This window comes from Cydia pomonella, chromosome 18 (assembly GCF_033807575.1).
Source record: "Cydia pomonella isolate Wapato2018A chromosome 18, ilCydPomo1, whole genome shotgun sequence".
Taxonomy (NCBI): Eukaryota; Metazoa; Arthropoda; class Insecta; order Lepidoptera; family Tortricidae; genus Cydia; species Cydia pomonella.
The window spans coordinates 4,005,802-4,028,221 of NC_084720.1; the positions used below are offsets into that span (position 1 = coordinate 4,005,802).

General features: G+C 37.3%; 2 protein-coding genes across 3 annotated transcripts; one reads left to right on the forward strand and one right to left on the reverse strand.

The window, feature by feature from the left end:
* The first annotated feature begins 4,214 nt into the window (after positions 1-4,214).
* On the forward strand, positions 4,215-6,190 carry LOC133527800 (pupal cuticle protein 36-like). 2 transcript variants are annotated; one of them, XM_061864974.1, is made up of 4 exons: positions 4,215-4,371; positions 4,805-4,843; positions 4,913-5,261; positions 5,692-6,190. In XM_061864974.1, exons 1-4 carry the CDS (start codon positions 4,363-4,365, stop codon positions 6,057-6,059), a joined length of 765 nt encoding a protein of 254 aa, XP_061720958.1. In that variant the 5' UTR covers positions 4,215-4,362; the 3' UTR covers positions 6,060-6,190. The 2 variants fall into 2 exon arrangements, with proteins under 2 accessions (XP_061720958.1, XP_061720959.1); XM_061864975.1 differs by lacking the exon at positions 4,805-4,843 and having other exon boundaries at positions 4,292-4,371.
* A 3,168-nt stretch (positions 6,191-9,358) lies between these two features.
* Positions 9,359-12,569, reverse strand: LOC133527863 (hornerin-like). Its single transcript, XM_061865056.1, has 3 exons — positions 12,084-12,569; positions 10,914-11,241; positions 9,359-9,833 (listed from the first exon to the last, which is right to left on the reverse strand). Exons 1-3 carry the CDS (start codon positions 12,090-12,092, stop codon positions 9,499-9,501), a joined length of 672 nt encoding a protein of 223 aa, XP_061721040.1. The 5' UTR covers positions 12,093-12,569; the 3' UTR covers positions 9,359-9,498.
* Between the last annotated feature and the right edge of the window lie 9,851 nt (positions 12,570-22,420).

Genomic DNA, 22,420 nt, shown 5'->3' on the forward strand with positions numbered 1-22,420 from the left:
CAAGCCATTTTGACCCAGAAATATTTCGTTTATGTGTATAGTTGTCATACAATTTATTTTTTGAGACTTTGGAGCTTTGTATTTTTTTATAATCTCAATATATTTTTTAAACTCCATTCTAGCTCATTTTCTATCCATTTAACTAAATTTTAACATGTATATATGTTGTGTGTTTTGTATGTATGTGTGTATATTCAACATGTGTCAAGTACCCAATTGTACTTAGAGAACTCTCAGAGCGCGAGGCCGTCTCACACTTCTCACACCTTAAACACACTATTGTCACGTCTAGACTGTTTTAGAAACAGAAACGTAAAACGAGGGCGGAAGATATTTTCGCAATCAGCTTTAAATGCAGAACGAATTTTTATAGGTTTTAATTTTGTGCCAAATCTATTGGTGCACTACCTATTTTATTTTTTTGGGTCATTATGGATTCAATACGAACACATCCGTGGTAGCCTCGGAGTGAGAGACGTCGCCGATAAGCTCCAAAAAGTCGGCTGAGGTGGTTTGGGCATGTCAAAAGAAGGCCGCCTGAATACGTAGGCAATAAAGCCCTTAGCTTTACCTTACCAGGCCCAAACAGGAGGGGCAAACCAAGGCAGCGGTGGCGCAACGCAATGTCATCGTCAAAGATTTAAACGCCTGTGGGTAGCGGAAAACGACGTCCAGGATAGAGTGAAGTGGAGGGAGAAACGTAGAAAAGCGGACCCCGTTACCAGCACGGACGGCAAGCAAATCTTTTGTTCTAACTAACACCGTATTTGACCTATGTGTGCAAGCACAGCTAATACATTTTAGAGCAAAGAGCGATCGGGCTGTGCGAGAATATCCCTACTAAGGTTGCGCAAACATGCATGGTCCAAACCAGAAACTGTAATAAAAACAAGTAGCAATTTTTCCTAATATCAACTGAATATGACCGGGTATTAAGTCATCTGTAATTTTAAGATGTATTTCTAAAGGTCACGACTAGACTTTTTTCGAGTCCGGTGTTACACTACAAGTAGCTTTTGTTTTTTATACACATAGGTGCTCGTATTACTCGTAACTCCAACAGTCTAGCTCCAGTTTTTTTTTCTATACAAATGTTTAGGTAGTGTAATAACAGTTTTAATTGCACTTCTTATAGGGGTCACCCGGACAACTATTTTTTTTTAGTTATAGCTAGTTCAGACATCATGGTTTGCTTTTAGCATGATTTACCTCCCAGGCAAAATGTTTTTTTTTTATTTTAAACCCAATGTTATGGGGAATCGTTAGATAGTCTGTCAAAACGAATGAAGATCCCCAGCAACCATTTATGATAAAGTAAATTATTTTGGAAATAAGCCCTATGAAAGAAAAAAAATATAAAGTACTTTCAATTAAAGTATAGCGTGGTTCAGATAATTTTGAGTTATTGCAAGAAGTCTTCTCTTATTAAAAAGACGTACAAAGCGCTGCGAAGGTACTCCCTTATGCTTGTAATGTACATGATACTTACTAATAACCTCCGTTTAGCCTATTCTGACAGAATGGTTACTACGGAACCCTGCACTGAGCAGTACGGTGTGGTATGGTAGTGCAGCTGTTCAAAATCACGGTAATTGCAAATCAAAACGCAATACGTCTCCTTTATCATTAATAAAAACTACCAGTTAGTTCCTTGAGTTCGGGTGCAATTGTTTCATATATACAACCTCGCACTCGTGGAATTAATGGTGAGCGTCAGGATGGTGGGTGGACCTCAGCAAATTTCAACGAAATATTAGAAACATATTGTACCTTTGGTGTACCTCAGTGTACCTTTAATACAATCCAGTGTATCTCTCCCTAAAACGAGATATTTAACAAAAAAAAGTCCACCCGCCATTATGACGTCAGGATGGCGGGTGGACCTATGAAATCTTGCATTACACTGCACTAAAAGTATGCAGTTGTATTGTACCTTCAATCTACCTCTCTAAACCTTTAATAGAAATCATTATATCTATCCCTAAAAATAGCTACGCTAAAAACAAGGTCCACCCGCCATATTGTACCTTCAGTGCACCTCTGTAAACTATGAATAGAAATCAGTGTATCAGAAACGAGATATTTAACAAAAAAGTTCCACCCGCCATCCTGACGTGAGGATTCCAGGGTGGTCCCTGCAATCTGCGGTGTCCGGCAAGAAACTCGGCGGGACACAGCTTATCAAAATATTGCATCTTACAATTATGCATGTACTTATGTACAAAATACAATTTACGTAATTTACCTGAACTGTAACACCTAAGTCTCGTAGACATAAATACAATGATTTAATTGTTAGGTAGGTACTTGATTTTGTTATACACGTCTCTGGTTTGGATCACGCATGTTTGTCTGTCAGGTTGTCCACGACTCTGTAATTCAATAGTAGATTGTTAACCAAGGGATGAAAGGCACTGTATAGTCCGAGACTGAAACGGTACCTTTCACCCGAGTTAAACACTCTACTTTTCATTCCCAATACGAGGAAGGTAAAATACATGTGTATTAAAAAAAACATGACTAAGTATAAACTTTTATAGTATTTTTGAGAGTACTTTCAATTAATAATTTAGGTAAAAGTATCGTCATTTATGGAAAAAACAAATCCATTTAATATCCAATTTTAATTGCTTATCGTTATATAAAAGAAAAAAATACTGGGAAAGTAAAATGCTTTAGTGGAGCAACGTATTATTTTCTGCATACTTTTTAGAACAACAACGACTTTCAGAGCATATTATGAGAAATGAAAAGACTTCTCAAGTAATTCTTAAGAACTTGATCTATGCTCGCAGACATGGTTTAATACAGTAGCTTTAAGTGTTTTCATGTAAGTAGGGGAGACCGAGGTGAGTTAAAACGGAGGTAGGTTGAAACAACGTCAATGTTGAGACATCTATAACTGTTATCGAGCTGGAAAAAACGATGTTTAGTCGCTTCCTATCGTCCGCTGATCCCTCAATATACGTTTTTGCCTCAAGGTATAAGTATAAGTACAGCAAATTCTCCTATACTAACATACGGTGTAAGTTTTCCAGTTATCAACAAAAATATAGATCATCCTGGTCTGAAACAACAAGTTATTTGTGCAACAAGAGAGGAAAGTTAGTATTTCTCGCGAGTGTTGATTTTGAGTCCCTAGTAAGCGAAAGATTCTTCCTGATTCTTCGTCCCGAGTAAGTTAGAATCTTGAGCGTAGCGAGGGACTCAAAAACACGAGATGTAAAATAACTTTGCTCTTGTGTGACACATACAACTTTTCACCTCAGTAGTGAGAACATATTAAAGGTTAAAAAAATCAACAACCAGTAAAGTTTTAATTCCTGTATTCATAGCCTTCACTAAATCAAAAAGCTACTTAGTCTCACTCCTTGGAGTGAGGAAAGTCGTACTTTCGTTCGAGCTGCTGATGCTAAAGTGAAACCGATTTTTCAAGCCTAGCGGATGATTTTTACATGGTTAGATAATACACCGCCTCCGTCTGTCTTACGATGATATCAACTCTAACACCATTACATAACAGGGCCAGTTTAATGAACCCGCTCACTTATTATTGAAGTATAAATTTTGGGTTCGTGGTTTCGTAAACCGGGATAAAAATATTGAGCGATCGATATTATTCAATTCAAGTCGATTTCTTAGGCCATTTCAGAGTTGGTCCCTAAGCAAACATAGCTGAGTAAGAGTGTGGCCTACACATTACAAGTATAATACCATGTACAGTAGCCAACAGATATATCACAGCGGCCAAAGTGCTCAAATTCTGAACAGGCATTCTAACGCCTTAACAATAGAGGCGTGTTCAGATATTTGTGACCACCTTGGCTGCTCCAATATATCTGATGGCGACTGTTTCTGTCGGGCCCAGATCATGGAATCTGATCATTTCATGAAATGCCATTTTACAATTTACCACTTAGGTTAGGTTTGACTTTCTCATAATGTAGCCAACCGATCATTTCATGAAATGATTGCCACATCATGAAATGATTAATTCTAAATATGGCCACGACTTATACATGCAATCAAGCAACATTCAGATCATACAACAATCTAGACAATAGTTCTAGACCCGTCAACTTTCCACGAAATCGATTTGTAATTAATTATCAGGATCCTTGAAATTCTTCGTTGCTCCTTATCTGAGATTGACAAGGTCAATCCATCACGTATTTAAAAAAAAAACCATAGCAACTAATTACTTGAGCATGCATATCATAACTCGAATATGGTCGTTTATCTTCTATAAAGCGTGACGTCACGTGTGGGATTAAGATCAGATGTGGTATATAATGGGTCAGTAAGCTCAGAGCATCACAGTTCAAGTCGCGTCTTCCTTTGATCGTTCACTTCCATCCAAAAATGAAGCTGGTAAATTTTGATTTTGTTTTTGACTGGTTTTAGTTTAGTTTAGTGGTGTGCTTTAGTTTTGCAATATTTGTAGCATTGTTGAAGATTTTATAGTCGAGGAAATATTTTGGTGCTCTAATTTATTCTGCAGTTTAAATTATCGTCTGCAAAGATTTAGTTAAAATATTAGCCGATTACGGTTTACCAAATTTTATTTTATAATTTTATTTAACTGATCTTACATATTTTGTCAAATATTTTAAATGATTCCAGAAAGTCAAATGACACAAAAAATTGTGAAATAATTAAATTAATACTTTTTGATAACCTCCTGATAGCCAGCGTTCGAATGTCAAACGGTGATGAAATTATAACAGCAGAACGCTGGTATTCAGTAGGTACAAGATAGGTAAGACCTGTCAAACTTACCACTAGACCTTGGTTTCTTTTTTAGATCCAGGAGTCAATCCCACCCGTCGGTAACAGTCAGCAGGTGAACACCCCACCTGGTAAAGTTGGCATAACGTATGTAAGAATGTATGAGTGTTTTGTCTGCTTCCAGTTCATCCTTGCCGCCCTCATCGCCGTCAGCTCCGCGGCTCGATTGGAGCATCTGGAGCAGCAGCGGGGACTTAAAGAATATCTTCCTCCAGTTCAGTCTGGGCAGGGGCAGTTTGGTCAACAGGGATTTGGTCAGAGCAGTTTTGGCGGCCATGGATCTAACGACTTCGCTTCTCAGGGATCGAACAGTCTTGGCACTGGGGACTCTGCTGGCTTCGGATCTGCTCCTCAAGGATTGAGGGCTGGCGCTGCTGGTGCCCGTGGCTTCTCTTCGTTTGATGCTGCTCGCTCCAACCAGTACCTGCCTCCTGATCACGGTCCTTCTGGCAGCCATGGTGCTCAAGGCCAAGGTGAATTTTAACTCATAACATCATCATTCTTCTTTATACATTCTGCTACACGTAAAAATAAAAATAAAATCAGAACAGCAAATACCTCAAAATACAGAAAGCTTTAATAGAAGTCATAATTCTGACATTCATCATTTTGCATTGTGCCTCAAAAGACATTTGGGTCATAGACATTTTATAGAATGCTTAACTCGTTCGCATCTTTCCTGTAGACATCGCAAAAGGAAATTAAAGCTACGCTTTTTACGCTGCACTCATGCAGCCGAGATACATTTTTTCACTCAAATAAGAAAAATATGATATACCTATATACTCGTATATGTACCCTAGTCGTTAATTTTTATAATATTGTCTACAGAAGTGATATTTTTCTACAATGTTTTTGGGACCCATTTCTTGTCCAGAGTATTATTCCAAATTTTCTTTTCAGATGCTTTCGGAGCCTCCAGCAGCCAGTTCGGTTCCCAGTCGCAGTTCGGCCAGAACAACAAGTTTGGCGCCCAGGGCTCCAGCAGCTTCGGATCTCAAGGTTCTCACGGCTTTGGCTCTCATGGATCCCAAGGCCCCCATGGTGCCCATGGATCTCAGAGCTCCAATGGCTTTGGCACTCAAGGCTCCAGCTTCGGCTCCCAAGGCTTTGGATCCCAAGGCTCCAACAGCTTCGGATCCCAAGGCTCCAGCTTTGGATCCCAGGGTGCTCGTGGCCAACAGAACCTCCGCCAATACCTTGCACCCAAGACCTCTCACGACAACATCCCTCAGCAGCCTTTCGACCCGGAGTCCGGCTACATCTACTAAATTTTGTGTAACTTTGGTCATTGTCTAAGTCAGGATTCTTGTCTGTAATTAATTCACTATATTAGTCAAACATTGTGTTCTAATAATGCTCATTGTATAAATATTCAAGATCAATAAAGTATTGTAAAGAATTTCGGTGATTTTATTCTAACCTTGTCAAAGTTATTTTTTACACGTTTTAATTGCTGGCATTTTGCACAGAAGACCTCTTATCGAGCTGGTTGTTATGAAAGTTATGACGTTCAAATGTACAAAAGAAGGTACAGTTGATAATAAAAGCATAGATTTGCTACAAAGTATCAAAAAAGTTTACTTGGTTTCGAAGTTATTGTACAACATTCAAGTTTTACACACATATTAATTCATGATCACTAAGCCGTTTAGTAGATATAAGCAAAGCTAGCCCCAAAATGGCCTGTCGTATTATTTTTTTGGTGAAACTATAAATTTAAGGAAAAAAGCCAAATGTTACAATTGTTGTTCTTACATTCATGTATATTTTCCTATATTTTTTATTGGTCCATTTAGAAAAAATAGTCTTTAGAAAGTAACAGTTTTTCGCCAAAAACGGCGTCTAGTGCTTTAATATGTAATTGAATACATGTAGTACTTAGATGTCCAAGATTGGCAAGATTACGTTAACATTTTCGTATCTACCTCTTTTGTAAAAGACCATAACTACCACATACCTACATTATAGTAGACTTAAAATTGTATCGTCTCGAATCTTAAAATTATATAAAGAACTAGTAATCTAAATGAAAACGTTTTAAACCCACAAATGTGCCAGTAAGAGGGTTCCACATTATAACTCTTTGTCTATCTTAAAAGTACGTTAAATTTAATAAGTAATTTAAAACAAGCTGTTGGAGCCTTGGGATCCAAAGCCTTTTTTTTTCATTGTACTAAGACTTATTAAATATTTAAAACATATTAATAATAAAATCGTGACTATGATGTCTTATCATTATTGGAACAATAAAAATGAATCTATACCAATTTTATTACCCAATAAATTAGTTATTGGCATTGCCTATAATTAAAGAACATTGTCTTATTGGTTTATTATCTTAATTTTTTCGTTCCAACCTTCCAACCTTGCCTCTCTCTCCCCGCCACGGTAGTAATGTCGCAACAGTAATGCGGCAGAGCTGAAGTAGCCATCTGAACATCACCTGAAATGTACCGTTAGGATTTAGAATACATCACTGCTGTATTACCGCGACATTACTGCCGACTGCATTGCTGCCGCGAAGGTGAAAAATTCGGGAAACAATAGCGATTAAGCGTTCCATTTGTTTGCATGAACGATTTACCTCCGCTTTTTTGGTACGAACGGCTAAAGAATGAAATGCGCTCCCGCCATCTGTATTCCCTGATAAATATGACCTCGGTCTCTTTAAAGCAAGAGTGAATAGGCTACTACTGAACCGGTGAGCTCCATCCTAGGCCCTGTCTTCACTTTCCATCACGTGTGACTAGGCCCAATCGCTGATCAGTTTATAAAAAAAAACGACAACATCGGTTTTGACATTTGCGAGAGCAATGCAGTCGGCAATAATGTCACGCTGCAATACTGCTGCAGTAATGCTGGTGTAGCTGAATCCGAACAGTACCTTAATACTGTGGAGTTGTCTTCCATTTTCAAAATTTGTCCTTTTTTGTGACGACTTAACTAGCCTAGTGGGTAAGGACCTTGCCTATGCCTAGCCTGTCGCGCGTAAACTTACTATGGATATTTACATTCAATACTAACGCAAGGTGTAGACCTGTGGGGCCTGGCGGCTAATCGTGACAGAGCCCTTAAAATGCAAAAGCGCGCCGTAAGGATTATAACAGGAAAGTGTCACGACCATCCTGCGAAAGAACTATTCAGAGAGTTAAAAATACTTACGCTTCCAAGTGTCTATGTCCTCACTGCGTGCAAGTACATAAGTGCTAATTTACACAACTATATTTCCTCTGCTACAAGAGATAGGAGCTCCCGACGGAGACCCCGTCTAGTTGTCCCACAATGTAAACTCGCAAAATCTAGAAAGTCGCTCGCTGTTGTTGGGGCAAAACTGTACAACTCGCTTCCTGCAGAAATGATTGAGTCAAGCGATACAATATTTAATAAAAGACTCAAAACACTCTTGATCGAACTGGCGTGTTATAACATAGATGACTTTGTCAATAGCAGTGGCTAACCCAACCACACAAAACAACCAAGTACCTACCTATTTGTAAAATGTATAAAAAATGAATAATTTATTTTGTTTATTGTACATATTATAAAATGACATGTAAAATACTTAATTTTTATGAATAACGTTCTGAATCTGAATCTGGAATATGAAGCCGATGGCTCAGGGCTCGAATCCCGGTAAGGGCATTTATTTAGTATGATGAGCACAGATAATTGTTTCTGAGTCATGGGTGTTTTCTATGTATTTAAGTATTAGTATATTATATATATATATATATCGTTGTCTGAGTACTCACAACACAAGCCTTCTTGAGATTACTGTGGGGCTTAGTAGTTTATATATTTCAAGTGAAGAGTTAGGAGTCTTAACTTAAGACTTCAGAAGGGGTGTGTATGTATGTATATACTTACGTTAGAGCCATATGTATCCAGTATTCAGTATATTTATTGCATCATGTTGTTCTTTATAAGGTGTTAAGTATTACATTTCTGGATCAGACATCCATGGATGTTCTAGCATTGGGATACCCTCCTCGAATTGGGGGGGATTAAAATCTTCTCGGGTCAGAGGTGTAGGGTTAGAGCCGGTGTAGCTTTATTTGACGTTCATAAGCGCATTGTAATATGCCTACATGAATAATAAACTATCTTTATCTTAAAACTTATAATTTGGAGAAAAAAAACAATGAGAGAAACGACATCGCTCTAGTTAATTAAATTGCTATACCATTGATCTATTTCCGGGAATCTGGGTGCTGTTCAACGTTATATACCATTGTGCCAAACCAGCAAAGAGGTTACATAAAATTACTGAAAATAAATATATTTGTCAACGACAGCAAGCCAAGAACTTGCAAAATTGTTAACTCAGGTGATTTATGACTTCTTTGCCCTGCCACTCCAGCCGGAGGCTGGAGCATAGCCTCCACCGATAGACAGCGGCCAGATTCATGGATCACGTAATTACATTAGTAAAATACACTAACTAGAGTGGTGTCGAGAGTGATGTCCAGAGCTAGTACAGAGTTTATAAATAAAACAGATATATTGCAGACCATTTAATATAAACTTCTTTGTCGTGGTTATAGCTCAAAATAAACTCACTAAAAATCTTTACAATATGAACTTTATTAAATTTTAACATATTTGCAATAATTAAGCATTATTAGAAAGTAGTGTTTGACTAATATAGTGAATTCATTACAGACAAAGAATCCTGACTTAGACAATGACTAAAGTTACTCGAAGAATTTAGTAGATGTAGCCGGAGTCCGGGTCGAAAGGTTGCTGAGGAATGTTGTCGTGAGAGGTCTTAGGTGGAAGGTATTGGTTCTGACCCCGAGCGCCCTGAGATCTGAATCCGTTGAAGCCTTGGGCGCCAGAACCTTTGGAGCTCTGAGATCCGAAACTGGAGCCTTGAGCACTGAAGCCATTGGAACCTTGAGATCTGAAGCCGTTAGATCCATCAGAGCCAATATCGTTGGAACCCTGTGATCTGAAGCTACTGGAGCTCTGAACGCCAAACTTGTTGTTCTGACCAAACTGAGACTGGGAACCGAATTGGTTGCTGGAGGCTCCGAAAGCATCTGGAAAGAAAAGTCGGAATTACACTCTTGCTTACAAATTAACGCCTTTTGAGGTACTAAGCTTCTAAATCTTTCAGTCAAACTCAAAAAGCTAGAGTGATAAAAGTAAATAATATTAAAAGTTTGGAGTAAAGTTAGACAATAGGTGGAAATTGCTCCATTTTATTTTTACATTATACTGGGTAAAGTTCGTGCTGTGTAAGTGAATACAATGATTAATAAATAAATAAATAAATAAATATTATAGGACATTATAACACAAATTGACTAAGTCCCACAGTAAGCTCAATAAGGCTTGTGTTGAGGGTACTTAGACAACGATATATATAATATATAAATATTTATAAATACTTAAATACATAGAAAACATCCATGACTCAGGAACAAATATCCATGATCATCACACGAATAAATACCCTTACGAGGATTTGAACCCGGGACCATCAGCTTCGTAGGCAGGGTCACCATATACCCACTAGGCCAAACCGGTCGTCAAAATGAATGGTTAGCAGAACTAAGATTTATTTTAACTGGTCTGTACTCGTAATAAATATTTCCTGTTAGTGCAGAAATCTAATCTAATACATAAAATTAAGATACAAGTGCGAAAATAGGAAAGTCGCAACGAGTGGGGAATAGTGGGGATAAATAACTCCCTTCGGACGTGTTTCAAATCAACGCGAGTTGCGAATTGCCTATTCGCACATATATTTTACAATATTTTACAGTAGATATGATCCTTTAATTTTTAGTTATAGTTACGTAAAAATATGCTATTTATCGCACTAGTGCGGTAAAATAGCTCCGTAAGTACTGTAATAGTACATTACGATACAAGTGCGAAAAATAGGAAATTCGAAACGAGTGGCGATAAATTAAAACACGACCGAAGGGAGTGTTTTAAATCGACACGAGTTGCGAATTACCTATTCGCACATGTATCGTACAACGTTTTACAGTACATATGGCCCTTTAAATGTTTGACACAGTAACGTAATATGCTAATTTGCGCACTAGTGCGGTAAAGTAGCACCATATGTACTGTAAAACTCATTAATGATGAGGGTATTCAAAACTCACCTTGTCCGTGAGCACCATTGCTGTTGGAATGACCATGCCCCGGAGGCAGATACTGGTTGAAACTTGCAGCATCAATTAAGGATCCACGGGCAACAGCAGAGCCAGCCCTCAACCCGTGAGGAGCAGATCCGAAACCAGCAGAGTCTCCAGCGTCAAGCCCGTTCGATCCCTGAGAAGCGAAGTCATTAGATTCTGCGCTGAAACTGGACTGACCAAATTGACCCTGCCCAGACTGAACTGAAGCAAGGTTTTCTTTAACTCCTCGCTTCTGCTCCAGATGCTCCAGTCGAGCTGCGGAGCTGACGGCGATGAGGGCGGCAAGGATGAACTGGAACCACACAAAATACTCGTACATTCTTACATATCGTGAGTTCTTTGAATATAAAAGTAGTATCTGTCAATCAAAAGAAAAATGTGGCAACTTTATATGGGATGCATCTGTATGCATCCCATATAAAGTTGTCACATTCTTCTCATTTTTCGCAGTAACTCTGTAGTTACTGCGTTTCAACTCTAAGTAGCAGTGTGAGATACAAGTTTTTTTTTACACATACGTTACGCTAACATTACCAGGTGAGATAGTCACCTGAGGGCCTACCGCAAACCACATTCCTTGTCACACTTATGTACAAATTTACAAGTGCGACAAAGAGGCAACACGTCGAACGTGGTTCGCGGTAGGCCCTCTGTTGACTGCTACGGATGGGTAGGACTGACTCCTGGATATAAAAAACCAAGGTAAGTTTTGGTAAGTTTTCGATATTCTTTTTCCTACATTTTAAATCTTGATCACCATGTTTTGTTCTTTTCAAACCACCATACCACAAAGGTTATTTTCGAACGCTGACATACCGATTGTTTAAAGAGATTATCATGATTACTTTAACGTTTATTGATACCTACAAGACAATCATTTAGAATATTTGCCGAAAAAATCAAAATAATAGATTGGCATGATAAGGCAGAATCAGGTATACCTTAGCGTGAAATGTAAATGATTTGAACAATAATAATTTAAACTTAATAATTTCAGACCAGAATTTAGCCAGAAAAATTATTTGGAGCTCAAAAATAATTCAACCTTAAATATTTTAAAGCTGTTATAATCTTACGAATATTGCAAAACCATCACAGCAAAGCAAAGAGTTATACTAAAAATAAAAATCATACCAGTTTCATTTTTGGATAGGAGTAAACTACCAAAGGAAGGCCCGACAACTGTGATGTCTCGAGCTGACTTACCCCGTTAAATATGCTTCTATGCAGGTTTTTTTTAACATAGATCCACAGGCGGAAGTAAAGAATACATTATTAATACAGTTTATAAATGGTCACTCAAATAACCCGCCCAATAGACAATTAGAATCACGTAACACGAATTAACCTTAAAGTTTAATACAAAAGAACGATTATAAGATTATAAAATAACGAAGCAGATCACGGTCGGGTGAAGGGCGTGGTCACGCGCATATGACGTCACTAGGTACGAGTATGGCTACCATCGCAATATGGCCATTTTGCAAATTTTTTTAAGTTTTTTAGGAGGTTCTTTCCTCGTAGAAGTCGTTAAATTTTAGTTAATCCTTTAAGAGGGGAGAATAAATTTTTGGACCTATCGAAGTACCTAACGGTAATTTTTCTATGAAATTCCATTTCGAGAGAAAACGGTTTCCACTATAAGTAAATCTTAACAAATCACTTTGATTTTGATGTCGATCGCTTCAGCATAATATATTCTAGGTTCATAGGTATCGCTTTTTTTAAAACAATTTTTATTTTTTTGTTTTGCAAATTTTGAAAAAAAAAAGATAACTTATTAACCTAGTTAGGGTTCCGTAGCCAAATGGCAAAAAACGGAACCCTTATGGATTCGTCATGTCTGTCCGGCCGTATGTCACAGCCACTTTTTTCCGAAACTATAAGAACTATATGATGTACGTCATGTACATGCAAACTTCCACCTAAAATAGGTTTGAACGAGATCTAGTAAGCAGTTTTTTTAATGGTTCCCCTTCATGGGCGAGTCCGAATCGCTCTTGGCCGCTTTTTTTATTGTTTATTGTTTATTTATTAACTAACTTACACTAACAGATATACCAAGCATGTAAGTTACTATACACTGAACTTGTTTAACAAGACAACACTATACGAAACAGATAAACTTTATAAATATAACAAATTATTGTATTACTACTATATACTATATAAATTACTAATAACGCTAATATTAGGACGGTGTAGTCGAGGGTATAACATAATGAAACACCGTATTCTCTTTTTGAATGAGCAATCTCTTGGTATACTTCCCTCTTAATTGTGTTGCAGTAGGTACCTATCGAAAAGGCGATGTTACTATTAAAGGTACCGTTCGGATGCAGACTGCATCAGCGTTACTGCAGCAATAATGCTTCCGACTGCATTACTGCAGCAATTGCGATTTTTTATTTGATCGAATTACGTTTGATCAGTCTGCAGCATTACTGTTGCAGTTTTGCAACGCGACATTACTGCCGACTGTATTGCTGCCGCAAATGTCAACATCGATGTTGCTGCCTGGAGGCCTACCGCAAAAATCGTAATTCTCTTTTACTCTCACTAAGGCGTAATTAGAGTGACAGAGAAAAATGCCCGCAATTGACGAATTTAGATTTTTGGGGTTATAGCCTTGTATTACTCAGTTTGGAGCAAGGTCGATCTATGTAAGATTTTCCGCAAATACATACCTAAGTAGCTATAACAAGAGGTCCCAGGTTCAAATCCTGGTAAGGGCATTTACAATACAATACAAATATACTTTATTGCACACCTCAATACAGAAACAGTACAAATAATACAACACATAAAGAAGAGGTAAACAACAGGCGGTCTTATCGCTAAAAAGCGATCTCTTCCAGACAACCTTTAGGTAGCGGAATTTAAAAAAAAAAAAAAAATGTTATGTCAGTAGGTGTTCCAGATGCAATAAAAGAAGTCTAGCACAGAATAAACACAAAACTAATCAATATAATTATCATATACAAATATAAAAAAGATATATACATACATATATTAAAATACATATTATATATATATAATAAATGCCAGCCATAAGTATGGAAAAGGAAGCAGATAAAAGTATTACGGAGCAGGTAAAAAGTGAAGTTTAATGAGTCTCTTAAAAGAATTAGGACATTGAGCGCGCCTTAAGTCTATAGGCAGAGAATTCCATAGTCGGATAGCTTGAAACGTGAAAGAATTATTATAAAATTTAGAAGAGGATGATGGTACAGAAAGAAGCAAGTTCTGGGAGCACCTAACAGAACGGAGGAAGCTGAAACGGTTCTTGAGATAGCGGGGAGTCGCGGGGTTAAAAAGAATGGAATACAGAAGGGACAAAACGTGAGAGTTACGACGTAAGCGAATAGGGAGCCACTTGAGCTGCGAACGGAAGTGAGAGACATGGTCATATTTGCGTAACCCAAATATAAACCGTATGCACACATTTTGGATACGCTCAAGCTTATTAAGTTGCTCCTCAGTGAGATCGAGATAAGCAACGTCAGCGTAATCCAGAATAGGGAGGAGAAGAGTTTGTGCGAGAGCAATTTTCGTAGGAATGGGAAGGAAGTTCCGTAATCTCCTGAGTGAGCTAACTGCCACGAACATCTTCCTGCTAACTTCGGCCACCTGAGGTCCCCACGATAAGGTACTGTCCATAATGATGCCAAGGTTTTTTACTTGCTGCGAGTAGGGAATCAAAACACCATTAAAGTAAATAGGTGAGAGGTTGTTAAAGTCGATTCTGGGAAGCAGTTTTGGGCTACCTATTATAATAGTCTGTGTCTTAGACGGATTAACTTTTAGGCCAAAACTGCGACTCCATTTCGAGATTTCCTCTTTTTTATTTATTTGTGTGTTTATCACAAATATTTTGTTCCTGAGCTATAAGTAGTTGTTTAGTCTATGTATATGTATAAGTGTTTATACAGGGTGTTTATTCAGTCACCTGCAATATTTTACGGAGTGAATATATAGGTCATAAATAGATAATAGAAAAATAAAATAGATAATTAGATACAAATTATTACACAAATTGACTAGGTCCCACAGTAAGCTCATTAAGGCTTGTGTTGTGGGTACTTAGACAACGATATATATAATATATTTATAAATACATAGAAAACACCCATGACTCAGGAACAAATATCTGTGTTTATCACACAAATAAATGCCCTTATCAGGATTTGAACCCGGAACCATCGGCTTCATAGGTCATACTGAGCAACTTTTTCTACGGTACCAACTTCGGAAACGTGAAAAAAAAAAATACATTTTAACTGTCTGATCTTTGACATTTTCTATGGGAGAGTAAATTTTTTTTTTCGCAATTTCGGTAATGGGCCCATAAATAAAGTTGCTCAATATGACATACGTATTCAATCTGTAAATTATTGCAAGTGTTTACATAAACAATCTGTATATAACGATACATATATTATACATCTTAACACCGCAGCCAAATAACACTAGACTCTACTAATAGTGTTGTGTTCCTGCCGGTGAATAAGGTTGCCAGAGCTCAACGAGGGTGCGGAGTGTTAGCGTCGGCAACGCGCATGTAACCCCTCTGGAGTAGCAGGCGTCCATAGGCTACGGAGACTGCTTACCACCGACGTAATATTAAAAAAAATCTCATCTAGTACCCACAATATAAGGCTTATAATAATAATTACTGTGGGACTAGTACATACGACCTGTCTAAAATTGTCCTATAATATTTATTTATTTATACCTGAAAACGTTCCCTGTCCAACTCAAACAAACACTAAAAAATCTTCAATATAAAAAATGTTGCTCCTAAAGTAGTTCCATCTAACACGTGATCTAAAAAAATTGCGAAAACCATAATGTTTAACAAAAAACTATTAATTTGTCTTCCTATCAGCAACAGGTGTTAAAACGATAGAAAAACTGTAAGAAAAAACAAAAGTTGTTAAGAAAATTGGCCGTGTCTAAACATTGTATAAGAATATGAGGAGGTGATGATGATAATTATAATTATCGACGTTTGTTGTTCCAACTGCGACATATGCACGAGACGAGGGCTCAGGGAAACCAACAATGGCGTATGAATTTAAAAAAAACCGGCCAAGTGACAACGTACGTACGTACGTAGACCAAGCGAAAGAAAAAGTAGGGGTCGTGTCGTACCAAAAAGTCAAAGAGTTGGCGCAAGATAGGAAAATCTGGAAGATAGTCCACCGACAAGAGAATAACTCTTAAGTTCATGATGATGATGAAGTGACAAACCACGCACAATGGAGGGTTCCGTAGCTTCATACAATACAAAAAACCGTACAAGCAAAAGTGCGTATCAATTTATCAATCAATTTTTACTTCGTCATCATAGGTGTAAAATACATTTAATACAGGTGATAGGGTGTTTTACATATAGCAGCTATGATGTACCTTTCCGGCGTACGAAAACATGATACGTGATGTATCTTCACTTAAGTCATTTTAATTAGGAGATTAGTTGTGTTAAAAACTGGCGAGCCATTGGAGAAAAGAAGAGCATATCTAGATGTTTTATTTTTATTTAAAATTATTAGAAATCACATAGATTCTAACCTTTTATTAGATAGCGTTTCCTTCAAAATCTCTCGTTTCCACTCACGTTCTACACCCACATTTTCTACTTCCTCCTGTGGCTCACAGTATGCTAAAAACTCTTTCTTTAGGCGCACTTGTTATTTGTATAATGAGTCTCTTAACGATATAGATATTTTTGTTCATAGTTTGTCCGCGTTCAAGAACAAAGTTCGGCAAATTTTGTTTTCTAGAAATTGATCAATTTGGTTCCAGTCATATTTTTCATACTTTTGTATGTTTTCTTACCTTACTTGCATGTAGTACACAACTAAACCGGTAATTTATAATTGCGTAATTTACATTTCTATGTAATAGTTTCTTAGTAATGTAGGAAACTTTAGGCCTATTTTTAGTTCATTTACTTTAGACATATTTGTAAAAGGCTGTTTGTTTTCTAAATAAATTAAAAAAAAAAAATTAAACGGCTTATCCGATCATATTGAAAATAATGTTTGTGGAAAGTATTTTTCAAAGATTTTGCTCGCCTGGTTCAAAAGTTAGAGGGGGGACAAAATATGTTTGACTTACGGAGTGATTAATGTTAATATTAAGGGAATCATACCTCTCACGGATTGCAGAGTTTGCGGGTTGCGGGTTTAAGCCCTGCTGGAAGCGTAAAATTTTCCAACTTTTTAGGTCTTTGCTTCTAAAAATGCGCAATTTTATTTTTGAAGGAACTTAGCGATTTCTTTTTTTTAACTTACAACAAATTAAAATTCATGCGCGTACATCCATCTCGCTCACGCTTACGCAAAATGAGAGAGAGAGAAAACGAACTTACGACATCTTAAGAGTCCGCAGCAAGTTCGGTTCTCCATACAAAAGTAGTTACGCTATCATTTTAAAACGACTAGCTAGATTGCTCTGAAACTTTGTACTTACAATACGAGTAAGATAAGATATATCTATACCTGCAATTAGGTTATATAGCTTCAGATATCAAAGTTAAAAAAAGCAGCATGTTTTCCATACAAAACTGTCATTGTATGTGCAATTTCATCAGCATATCAGCAGCAATCATATCAGCCTTTTATCGCCCACTGCTGAGCATAGACCTCTCTTCTAGTACGCCACTTATCCCGGTCCCGAGCCAATCTCATCCAGAAGTGACCCGCAGTCTTCCGAATGTCGTCCACCCAACGAGCCAACGGACGCCAGGCACTCCTTTCGTCTGAAAGCGGCCACCATTCCGTTAGCATTTTGGCCCACCTGCCATCACTCTGCCTGGCAACATGTCCCGCCTTGCTCCATTTTAATTTGGTAATGACGTGTCCGACGTCTTGCACCTTGGTTTTAAAATAAAAACGATTTTCTTCAGACGATCTGTTTGTATGGGAAGGTGAAATTCGGCCGAGCTGGCCGCGGACTCCTAATGTGGAGGTGAACGTCGCTCCTTTTCTTTAGAGCGAGCTCATATCGCCCGCACGCAATCAGAATACGCCATGTTATGACGTAGCCTAAAGCTTCAAATACTCGAAATACTTTAAGCTGACTAATAGTAGGCTTTACGTTGTTGCAATAAGGCTTACCAAAGATCAATTTAACTGAGTTGACGATATATGTGGGCTTGATTGGATGATCTACACACGTTTTTGTGAATTACATATCGTATATAGGCTTTTATGGTGGTAATTATAAACCGGAATTTATTGCGAATTTTGTTGAAAAAAATTGGTCAAGTGCGAGTCAGACTCGCGCCCCTATAGAAATTGAAACAGCACACAATTTCTTAAGAAAAAAAAATTATGCGTCTGATGCTTGTCCTTCTTTTCGATTTTTCTTTTTGTGTCTGTAGATAAGGAAATATTTTCTGTTATTTTTATTTTAGACAAAGTACTTAATTTCGGAGATAAGAACGCGAGGGTGGTCGTCTCGCCATTTTCTTATAATTTCAAAACTTTTTATTTCTAACATATCTTATTTAATAACAGTTATTTTAGTTTGTTCATTTTACATACTTCGTAGATTACAAATACTTATACATCGTAACTAGTCAGACCCGTTCCTTGTCGCTTCCGGTACAAAAGTGCCCATAACGCTCGCAGCATTACTACGCTGAATGACTATGGACAGCCTTTGTATTAGAAACGACCTGGAGCCGAGGTCCTCTCCCATTTCTAAATTATTAATATATATAAGCTCGAAGAAATGTAGCCTTGGTACGGTTCTTTCTTCGTTTACTACGAGGCCAGACGTATAACAGGTACCTCTTAGCGCAAGTATCTTTCAACGTTCCACCTGTTTCAAAACACAATCTCAGTCCTCGTAAACTACCCTTACTCAACCTCCCGAACACCAGTACCAAGTCGAATTCCCACGAGCTCTAAAGCTTATTAACGGCATATTGACCCAGGACGATTCATTGGACCTATTTTCGACTCCTGAACTGAGATTATTAGCCACAGCCGGGCTATTAGCACTAATTAGATAATTTGTACTATTTTAATTCTGACTAATTGTTTTTGGTAATAATTTATTATAGTTATGTTATAATCTTATAATTCAATTCTTATATTCCTATGTGTCATGTTTGTTGTATACTGTAAGTGACATTATAGTAATAAAATCAAATTACTAATAACATAATTGAGATTCTCAAAATGAAGCCTCTCATTTGCCTCGCATCTTTTATTCATTACATCATTGTTGGATAGGCAGACAGACACACAACGGTTCTGTTTTATTTTTATTTTTTGGTGCGGTACCCTAAAGTAACTCAGTAATATCAAGCTACAAAAAAACTTAAGGTTTTGCAAAAAGCATGTAAGAAATAGATTACCCTATTTTATTACTTACACGTGTTAACAGAAATCAGCATTGACCCATAGACCCACATTATAGTAAATTAAGGTACCGATCTGATTTAGAGTATTTAGACTATACAAACATTACCTACATACAGCTTCAGTATGAAAAAATAAATAAAATAAAATCGACCACCATGCCTGGGAAACTTTAGCTGAAGACCGTGATGGATGGCGCAAGCGTGTTGTGGAGGGGAGAAAGCTATGCGACCAAGCCTGGTTTACTACGTTAGATAACAGAAGGTGTCGCAGAAAGCAAATCGGGACTGGAACCTCAGGTGGCATGAGCTTTCTCTGCCAAAAATGTGGGAGGTCGTGCCGCTCACGCATCGGCCTCCAGTCACCAAACCCGTTGTCTAAACAGCAATGCTTAAATCATCTGCAATAGACGCAAAGGCCTGTGATGATGAAAAAAAAGAAAAAAAAATGTTTTTACATAAATTTTAACATACTTAGGTACAGTCAGCCAAGAAAAAGGTTTACCACTTTTCGACTATATTTGTCAAGTAATAGAGTCGAAAAGTGGTAAACCACTTTCTTGGCTGACTGTACAGTAAATCACGCCCCTGTGTCTTGCGCTAGGATACCCTGTGTTACAGGACCCGGTTTTTTTTCGTTATAATAAAAAAACACATTTAAAAACAGATGTTGCTTTCCGGATTTTTGTCACTTCTGGCAGTTTTGTGGTGTGCAATAAAGAGTATTTGTATTGTATTTATTGTATTGTAATGTGCTCTTTCAAAATTGTACAGTCGGTTAAAAATGGCCTAAGCATTTACAGGATAAATAAGTGACCTTACTAAAAATAACAGTATCTGACATCGCGACACAAACTGCCTTCGTAGCCTGCGAACTACTCTATATGTACTAGTACTATCACCATAAGTCATATGTTACTAACCATTGTGAACCTTATTCCATTGACATGAAGTCCATGATAAGTTAAGTCTACACGTAGTACCATCACTGCCAACGACACATTTAAATCACCATTTTGAACCTTAATCCAGTGTTATAAAGTGCACAGTTGGTCGTTTGTACTTTGTACGTTCACTACGACCAAGACCTTGGACGACAGAGAAAGTTATCATCGTTGCAAATGTGTATCAAAATGTGTAAAGGTTGAGCACCTCAGTGAGAGAGTTGCCAGATGTGAAGAAAATACTGACATAATACTATTGTGCAATTTATAGCTGTTGGTTCTCCGAACAATAAATAAATAAATATAATTTTTTTTTTCGATTAAATAATAGTATTTTATATAATCCTGGAATAATACCGTAAACCGAGGTTACTTTGATCAATTATCTCTGTTACTATGAGGCAGCCGGTCCGGGCCGTAGCAACTACGCTGCATTCTATTGCAAATTGTTTTGATTCGTTATTTCACTTACCCACCAAAAATGTTTTTATTTTATTTTATTGTTTAGTTTAACTTTTAGATTTTTAGTTTAAGTCATACATGTACTTACATTTTTTGTTATAAGTGTGCGCTCACCGCTAAAATGTATTTTGCATGAAAAAAAAAAAGAAAAATTCTCATGTAAGTGAATATTTTTGTATTCTTATGAGAAATAAAGATCTTTAAACCTAATTTTAGAGTTTCCCACCTTTTTTGACAATCCTAATATACTTCTTTCAGCCCGCGAAATAAAAAAAATATGGACTTATATTTTTTCAAAAATAAATAAAAACAACACAATGATGAGAAAAGATGCGTTTTATCCATTAAAAATATAAAGCATTTATTATTGATATAAAATATGGAGTTATTGATGTTTCACTCCAAAAATTGTACCGAATAGCCCCAGTTTACGGTACTTCCAAAAAAATATTATAACTTCTGACATTTTCACTTTACCTTAGATTAGAAGATATTCCCATATTTCTAAGGCTGGTGAAACAAATTATGGAAAAATATCTAAGTTGTTTATTAGTACATTATAAGGAAACCACTACAAAGAAATTCAGAGCTGTATATGAGTCCCCAACCCGCATTGGGCCAGCGTGAAGACTATAGACCGAGGGCCAAGCCGTATGGGAGGAGGCATGTGCCCAACCGTGGGACATATATAGACTGAATTATTATTAATATTATTTATTTGTATGAAAGAGTATGCCTTATACCTTACTCGTTGGATCTATTATAATCATCAGATGCCGAACTGATGGTAGGATATCGATAACACATCAGTCGATTTAATAAATCACTGAACAGTTTTTTTTTTTCAATTTCTATCTGGCAACATTTTACTAACATACCAGCCATTACTCGACCTACTGGCCCATACACTTACGCTATGTACTCTCACCTTGAAGCTTTGATCGAGTGTGACCTTGGCAGTGAAAGCAAGGTGCTTGTTCGTAAGTTTGTAACACGATTTAGGGCGATTATACAACTATTACCGATGTTATGAAATTGATTGGGTGGTATTATGTAGTGTCCGACCGAAACCGGATTTTTTGCCGAAACCGAAACCTCGGTTTATTATTTCATCGATTCCATATTTGTAATTGTTTTTTGTAATTTTTATTGTTTGTAAAAATGGACATGTAAAAGTGCCCCTGTGGCCTATTTGCTGAATAAATGTTTGATATTTGATATTTGATGATTCGGTTTTACTTTAGTTTCGATACCTTTGGCCGAAACATGATTTTACTTCGGCCGGATATTGCCGCAAAATAGAGTTTCGACGTGGCCGAAAGGAAACGTTCGGCAGTTTTTCAGTTTTTTATGCCGAAACCGAAACTTTGGACGGACCCACTTACTGCAAGCCCACCACCTCCAAATTGCAAGTCGGCAACAGATCCGCTCGGCCACCAACGCTTCTAATTCTAATGTAACGCAAAACCATACAAATACAAAGCAATACAAATGGTCTTTATTAACACCTCAATACAAAAACAATACAAAAAGAATACAGCACATTAACCCTTTGAACGCCAAGAACCCCTAAAGGCGTCGTTACTAATCGTGCCCACAGCGCCAAGGACACCTATTGGTGTCATGGCGGACGCTGTAAAAGAATCCTTCACACTTTCCAGTAAGGTTTACATTAGCTCGCTTGCACC

Bases quoted from the DNA above. Each gene is read 5' to 3' on its own strand.
- LOC133527800 (XM_061864974.1), top strand. The intron at 4,844-4,912 runs GTGAACACCCCA...GTCTGCTTCCAG, and splicing joins CCGTCGGTAACAGTCAGCAG to TTCATCCTTGCCGCCCTCAT. The intron at 5,262-5,691 runs GTGAATTTTAAC...TTTTCTTTTCAG, and splicing joins CCATGGTGCTCAAGGCCAAG to ATGCTTTCGGAGCCTCCAGC.
- LOC133527863 (XM_061865056.1), bottom strand. The intron at 9,834-10,913 runs GTGAGTTTTGAA...TTTTCTTTCCAG, and splicing joins CAATGGTGCTCACGGACAAG to ATGCTTTCGGAGCCTCCAGC.